Below are 7811 nucleotides of genomic sequence, written 5' to 3'. Positions count from 1 at the left end.
AGAGCTTCCTTCTCCAAGTGATAGAAGAGCACGTGAGGAGAGGTGGTCTGCTGGACCTCATGCTCACCAAAAATGAAGGGGTTGATGGCAGTCTGAAGGTATGACACACCAGGACAGGGTTGTCCAGGGTTTCTTTCAGATTTGGGGACTAACCAAGCAATTGACCAAAGGAAGCATAAATCAAGTTAAAAACAGGGAGGAAAAAAATGTTGCAGGTAAAGGAAAAGGGGATGGAAAACAAGAATTGTGAGGAGCCACTGAGGGCACTGGGGTTGCTTAATCTGGAGAAGAGGAGGTTGAGGGGAGACCTCATGGCTCTCTGCAACTCCCTGGAAGGAGGTTGCAGTGAGGAGGGCTTCAGTCTCTTTTCTCAGGTACAAGTGACAGGACATGAGGGAACGGTCTCAAGTTGCGCCAGGGAAGGTTTAGATTGGACATTAGGAAGAATTTCTTCACAGAGAGGGCGGTCAAGCATTGGAATGGGCTTCCCAGGGAAGTGGTGGGTTTCCCATCCCAGGAGGTATTTAAGAGACACGTGGACATGGCATCAAGGGACGTGGTTTAGTGATGAGACTTGGTAGGTCAGGTTGGCTGTTGGACGTGATGACCTTGAAGGTCTTTTCCAACCTAGAGGATTCTATGATACTATGGAAGTGAGTTGGTAGCTTCCTTGGCCTGGGTAATTTTTCTCCCTCTTCCCCTTCTTCTGAACCTTCTGGTGTCTCCTCTTCTCTTTCTTCACTACACCTTCCTCTTTGATCTTCTTCCCCTAATTCTCTTCTGTTTTCTCTCTTCTTATGTGCTAGCCTTTCTCTTCTTATTCTTGCCAGCCATGTGTACTACTGTCCTCCTACTCCTCACCACATCTTCTACCCTCGCTCTTCTCCATCCTTTTCTGTTTCTTCTCTTCTGCTCTTTGGTTTTATTTTCTTTTTCCCTTTGCTTTTTTTCTGGATTCTCTCACTGCAGTTTGGCTCCCTTCCCTGCTTTATCCCATGTGGTCTCCCACTGCCCTTCCTATTCCTGGTAATGGAGAGTCTGCAGAGGCCAAGCCTCTGTTGTGTCTTCTTCAGGCCCCGAGGGTTGTGTTTTGTGTTTGGGGATGAGGAAAGTGACTGGTTCTTGTGGAGCAGCTGATGGGAATGTCGGTCCTCATAGCCTGGGTTATGGTCTCCCTAACGCCCCCACCACCGGTATGGCTGGGGTGGAGGTTTGGGAGAGACCTTTAGTTGCATCTCATGCATCCAGCATGACTACAGCTTTGCTCAAGACATTGTATCCTGCTGAACTCTTTCTGCTGGAGATTTTACTGAGGAAAGTGTAGTAACCATGGTTACAGCAACTGCAAAGCTGAGTAATACCAGGGTGAACCAATTCAGCGGTGCCCACGTGCCCAAAATCACCATTGCCAGCTGCAGATGTGATGAAGGACCCCATGCATTAGGGATAAAAACTGTTAGCTTGGTCCAATGCGAAACAGGCATTGTTGTGAGACTAGCAAGGTGCAACTCTGACCTTGCAATGACACATACTGCTTGTTCAGCAATATGTGGAATCTAACTAGAACACCCCAAACTCAAGTGCTGGTCTTCACAAAACAACCTTCACCAAGGATGGTGGAAGCTGAGTGGCTCCTCTGTCACCAGAGTCCCCAGCCACTCACTGGTACAATTCTGACTAAAAAATAATGGGAGAAGCAGCACTTTCAGATCCCTTTCCCAGTATGACTCAAGCTCCCTCTGTGCAGGGAGCAAAGACAGCGGTGCAAGGAGGAAGTCCTCCTGCTCCTGGTCCTGAAACCCGGCCTACTAAGCACGGATGTCTCACCCACCAGGCTTGAGAGTACATGGCTTGGATGTGGGTCCCAGGGAGCCAGAGGGAACCATGGGGCAGGCTCCCAGACACCAACAAGCAGGAGGGGACAGGGAGGCAGCAATTACATGCATGGGGAACATTGCATTTGTTATCACTTGGTCTCTACACAGGCACTTGTGCACTTGCTAAATCACCTGTGATAACATCTTTCTGAGAACTGAAATTCTGGCACTCAGCTCCGGACATGCATACTTCACATCTCTAAAAATAGCCAATCTACAAAGACGTTTCCCCACGCTTCCTGTACGCCCTTGCAAAAGACCCAAAGATCTCAAGAAATTATCTCAGCCAGTTCCTTACATGCTCATGGGTAACTTCACCTCTTGCTCACTACTCTCATTGTTTCTTTTCTGGTTCTGGCTTGCTGCTGGGTGTCCTTCCTAAAAACGGTGTAACAGGTCTGATCCCACTAACCTCAGGTGCGGGGCAGGATGCAAAGATAGTGCTGTGAATGCTTCCACTTCCCTCTGGTTGTGTGTTTATGATTTCTTCCTCTTGGTGAAACAACAAACCAAACCTTTCCTCTTCCTTCCTCTTGTGTCTTTTGTGCAGTGACACAAATACAGAGCCTTTTGCACCACTTGCTAGTTCTAACTCATTTTGTACCTTAGCTTTCTGATTCTACCTCAACAATTTAGCAGTTGTGTTATTCTGCCCACGTCATCGGTATTTCTCCTGTCTTTGTGGCCATTTTGTTCATCTGTGGGATGTTAAGGAGGTCCTCTGCAGCCCTTTTTGCCTCCTCTGAAGCCTCCCCTCTTGCCTCTTCAGCGTGGCCAGTAGACCCCTCGCTGTCCTCTTGCTGGGCTTCATCCCCTCCAGGCTCCCTGCCTGCCCCAGCAGGAGGGAGCAGGGTGGCTGGTGCTGCATTTTATACCTCCCCACGTAATTTCTGCCTTCTCCTCAAGCTGCAGCACTCCCAGCAATCCTCCTCTTCCTCCAGGTCTATGAGTGTCCAGGAGGAGGCTGGTGAGGAAGTTCTGTGGTTGGTGGAGCCTATTTGTGCCCCTCATTCCCTGGCTATCTCAATGCCTTTATTAGCGTCCCTCCCCACTCCCTGGCAATTCCTCCAATGCTTCAGCTCAGTCCCCACCAGCAGTAGTAGGTAAATGGCAACACTGACAGCAAAAAAATTCATCTTTTATTTTTATTTTTTTCAGATTAAAGACAGTATTGACAAATATATATGTGTCAATTCCCGGTATAAAGCAAATCACTTCAGCTATAGCCACGTTGGACCTCTGCAAAGCAAACTAGTCCTTTCTGTCCCTGCTTCTTGCGTTGCAAGCGAGTGAATCAGACAAGGGTGAAATTCGTCACAGAAGATGCCTGCTCTGGACATAGCAAGGAAATTTAGAAAACTGCTTCAGGGCTTTCATAGCGCATACATCACCCAGTGCTGGCAGGAGAGCTTCCTAGAGGGCCACTTGCTCCAGCCCTAATGGGACACTGAGTGCTTCCCAGGCTGGGGCAGCCACACGGTGCCTGCTGCTGCTACTGAGGCACGGCACAAGTTGCTAGAAGCGGTCACCAGCGATAAGCTGCTGCGGCCTTTCTGTGGGAACACAAGGGGGACCTATCCCAGCTGGAGAGCTAGCTTCTACCTGGGAATGTAAAGTATATGTACAGCCAGCTGGGGGGAAACAGGTTTTGTGGTTTTGTTGGCCAAGATGGCACTGCCTTAGAGCAGTGGTTTCAGATTGCGAAAACCAGATCCCTGGTTTTCAGGGGTCACAGCTGTGGCAAGCATGTGACAAGCTGTTTGTCCCTCCCTTCACTCTCACTTGCCGTGTCCCCAGCAGGAGAACCTTCCCTTTGCATCAGCAGCACCGGCATTCTCAGCTCTCTACTTCTGTTGTGATTTTATCTCAGCGTAAACAACTTCTGAGGCAGCAGCAGGTTTTGTCTCTGTCTTTTCAAACTTCAGCTTTGCGTACATCACCTCCTCGTTTTGAGGCTGCAGAGGAAGACAGCAGTGAGCAGGCCTTTGGCTGTCAGTTCTGTACATATCCAGATACTGGCACAAGTTATTTCCCACTGACCAAACACTGTACGGGAGGCCCTGGCTTGCTCAGAAACTGTTGCTCTGAAGCCCTTTAAAGGGGCATTCAACTGCTTTTTGTTAGAGAGAACAGAGCAACGCATGAAAAGCTCTCCCCGGCTTACCGTGCTGAGCTGACTCATCTCTTCCACATGCTTGCTTTCAGATTTTCCTGAAAAAGAAAATGTCGTTGACTATCATTAATTTTAATGCAGAAAACACCTGCACAGCAGGCGTCTCCCATGTCTCAGTTCATCCAGAGGCTGTGAGACAGCGCTCACCAGCTCCCACTGGAGATGGTGGTGTAGCCCAGGCTCAGCCTTACCTTTAGCATTCCTTTGGTTCCTTCTGCACAAACACATCAGAACACAAATCAGGAAGAAAAGCGACAAAACCACCGACCCAGGGATGATACATGTGTGGATGATTCCTGTGCAGCAAGCACAGAATGCACATGAGCTGCTGTCCCCACACCGCAGCTTGCAGCCCCGCAGCAGGAGAGCTCCCAGAGCACCCCGCTGGCTCACGGTCTGCACCCCAAAACACCCACCAGCCTTGCTGACAAAGCCTTGCTGGGGAAGGTCCCCAGAACCTCATCCAAAAGGCTCTGCCAGCTGGGGGCCGTGCGCGGCAGCCCCTTCCCCACATTGCTGGTGCTCATGGCCTGAGACTGGCTAGTGCCCACACCAATTTGCCAGCAGCTCAGACAGGAGAGAACAGCAGGAGCCATTCCCCCCCTTTCTGCCCCTCTTTCTCCCTAAGAACTCCTGCAACCCCCTCATAGCTGCGGACAGTTCAGGCTCCAGCACCTTCGGGGCCGTGGTGCCTCACCTTCATAGGTCTTATTCTCAGGGCTGCTGGTCGGAGACGTCTCAGGGCCCGATTCTGGAAGGCAGAGACACAAGTGAACGCCCACATGGAGGCAGCAGGTGCTATGCTCATTGCTCTGCTTCCGGCGGGGACGCCTGCAGTGTCAGATCAAAAACTGCAGAGGACCTGGGGAGACACCTGCTCCTCCTGCAGCCTAGGCAGAAGGGTCTGCAGGAACCCGCAGCAGGAGGTGCTGCCAAAGCCCTGGGCTCAGTCCCTGTTGTTTTCCAGAGCCACGTGCATTTGGACCGAGGGCTGGCTGTAGGGAAGCTGTCAGCCATAGGGAAGCAGAGATAATGTAGTAGTTGTCCCGTCCCGTCCCCCCCCCAAGCCTCTATGGCTTCATTCCATCCTCCAAAGCTCACTCTGGCAAGGAGCTTCTGGAGTAGCTTAAAAATTGCTCCTGAACCTCAGAGCTGAAGTCACTTCCCACCTACCAAGCGAGGCCCCCTCTCTGTCTCTGCCTCACCCCTTCCCCTCTGTGCTGCCGTGGGTGTTGGTGGCCTTGTGGCTCTTACCCTGCTGGGTCTTGTTGGTTCCATCTTCCACCCCAGATGTGTTGCTCATCTCACACGTGCATGTTGCTGTTTTTGTTTCATTCACACTTCCAACAGCAGAATGTTTTTCCTCATATAACATACGTATCTCAACTATCTCTACCTTCTCCGTCATGTTTTTGATCTGGTCTACAAACTGTTTCACTTTCTGGTCAGTGCTGTTTGACACCATCTGGAACAGACACTGCAAGCTGAGCTCTGACACATTGATTCTCATTGATGCTGGATGCTGTTGAGTGAGTCCTGCAGAAAAAGAAACACGGAGGGCTGGCTTTGTGTTAATACCCACTTCCTGCATGTGAAGCCCTGAGGATGCCAGCTGCCCCCCTTCCCAGGCATCAGGCTTAGGGACATCTCCAATTCTTTCTTCCCCTGCCTGTTTTCACAGAACAGGATCACAGAATCACTTTGGGTTGGAAGAGACCTTAAAGACCATCCAGTTCCAACCCCCTGTCGTGGGCAGGGATGCCACCCACTAGATCAGGTTGCCCAGGGCCTCGTCCAGCCTGGTGTTGAAAACCACCAGGGATGGGAAAAAAAAAAAAAAAAAAAAAAAAAAAAAAAAAAAAAAAAAAAAGCACCGAGTACCTCAGCCTTTTCCATATCCTTTTCAATGTGTCCTCTGCCTCTCTCTCACATGAGTTAACTCATAATCTCCTCTAGCTTTACTTTTGCCCTCAATGTACTTACAGAAACCATTCTCTCTGCCCCTTCATGTTCCTCACAAGTTGGAACTCCAGGTGGCATTTGGCTTTTCTAACACTACCTGGGTGTGTTCAGGCAGTGTGTCTGCATTCTCCCAGGCAGTCTGTCCTTGTTTCTACCTTTGGTGGACTCTATGTGTGTTTGGGATGAGTTACGAGCACACTGTTTATCCATGCTGATGTCTTCTGCGTTATGTAAGGTGTTTCCTACTTGAAAGAGCTTTCAATTTCCTGCTCTGAAGACAAGGCTGTTCTGAAGCCTGGCGACCAAAACTGGGGCCCTGCAGGCAGCTCCTGGAGCCTATGCCCAGGCAATGGCAGGGGGGGCACTGCCAGGCACCTGGGGAGGTGCTGGTGCAAAAGGGGTGGTAGATGCTGCAGGAAGAGCAGAGCCCAGAGCAGATGGCAAAGCTCTGTCCCAAACCTCTTGCAGGTGCATCACCCACACACAGGGTTCAGAGAGCGGGCAACTTTCCTGCAGGCACTGGGAGGGACTGGTGACAGCCCTGCGATGCCCTCCAGCTGCCCACAGGCCACGGTCCCCAGTGCTGGTACTGCCCCTCATCCTCATCCTCCTCATCCTCACACCCCTCCCCAAAGCGAGGACTCACCTGCAGGCAGCCAGGCGAGGAGCAGCAGGGGCAGAAAGGCTCTCAGCAGCAGGGTGCTCATGTCTCCTTCCTCGGGCAGTTCTCCAGAAAGCCTCCCAGCGCTCGGGGCGGAGGGGCTGGGGCCACGTCTTTTCCTGCGGCACCGGGGCGGTTGCTCTGCACCGCTCACCCGTGCTGTGCAGGCAGTTCCTCTTGCACACCAGGGCTTACCCTCTCCTCAGTTCCCTCACTTCAGGCTGATGTTATCTCCTCTCTTTGCTGCTTGATTCCATCTCAGCTCAGCCACGCGCTCTGGGCTCTGACGCAGCACACCACACCCCTGTGTGTTGGTGCTTCCATGCTCTTTCCTATCCCACCCTGGTGGCTCAGTCACCAGCACAGGTGGGTGAAGTGGGTCCCCATGGGTACAGGGGAAAGGGCTTCCCAATTTCCCTTGCCCCTGGAGCCCTTTTCACACTGGGGGACAGACCCCTCTGAGGAAGCAGTGCTCCTGTTGCTGGGGGACCAGGCGTGTGTTGGCCCTGCCAACCCCAAAACACCGTGGCCACTCTGTGCATGGTTTGACATGGGGATGGGTTGACCAGATGTCACCAGCTGCCCACACGTGGGCTGCCAGCACGAGCTTCTGCCTGGCCACGACAATGCTTTCTGGGTGGCCTCTCGTGCTACTCGGCTGCCTCTGGCTGCAGGGATGCCAGGACAAGATCCCTGGGGCACCACGATTGCCCCTCTCCTCCCCAGAGCTGCTCCCTGCTCCCGAGTGCCAAGAAAGCCTGCAGCTGCAGAAGAGCAAGAGCAGGCACTGCCGAGTGGCCATGAGGAAGAGTATCCACAGCATAGGTATCCTGCACAGCCCAGCTGCCTTTCGGGGTGTGTTGCTGAGAATCCCAGCTGGGTCTTGGGAGAAATCATTGGCATGGATGCTGGAGCAGCCTGCCTTGCCTCTGGACATGAAATGGTCGGGGCTGGATCTCTCCGCACCGATAGCATTTTTTGTGACCCTTGGGTCCTGACTGATGCTCAGTGCTGCTGCAAAAGTGGACGCCAGCGACTCGGTGTGATGTGTGACAGAGCCCACTCAGCAACACGCCTCTATCATCTGAGCTGGTGTTGCGTTCATGGGCAGAGCCTGCAGCACCTTTTCACAGTCAGT

The 7811-nt window shown here is 52.2% G+C and overlaps 1 protein-coding gene across 3 annotated transcripts; it reads right to left on the bottom strand.

Moving 5' to 3' along the window:
- Positions 1-3016: 3016 nt before the first annotated feature.
- LOC309882891 (uncharacterized protein) lies at positions 3017-6817 on the bottom strand. Of its 3 annotated transcripts, XM_082770386.1 has the most exons (6): positions 6659-6817; positions 5305-5586; positions 4748-4801; positions 4242-4346; positions 4042-4088; positions 3017-3832 (listed from the first exon to the last, which is right to left on the bottom strand). In XM_082770386.1, exons 1-6 carry the CDS (start codon positions 6717-6719, stop codon positions 3722-3724), a joined length of 660 nt encoding a protein of 219 aa, XP_082626512.1. In that variant the 5' UTR covers positions 6720-6817; the 3' UTR covers positions 3017-3721. The 3 variants fall into 3 exon arrangements, with proteins under 3 accessions (XP_082626512.1, XP_082626514.1, XP_082626513.1); XM_082770388.1 differs by lacking the exon at positions 4242-4346; XM_082770387.1 differs by lacking the exon at positions 4748-4801.
- Between the last annotated feature and the right edge of the window lie 994 nt (positions 6818-7811).

Source organism: Aythya marila (assembly GCF_965140915.1).
Source record: "Aythya marila genome assembly, chromosome: 12".
NCBI lineage: Eukaryota > Metazoa > Chordata > Aves > Anseriformes > Anatidae > Aythya > Aythya marila.
This window is presented reverse-complemented; position numbering and strand designations above follow the sequence as displayed.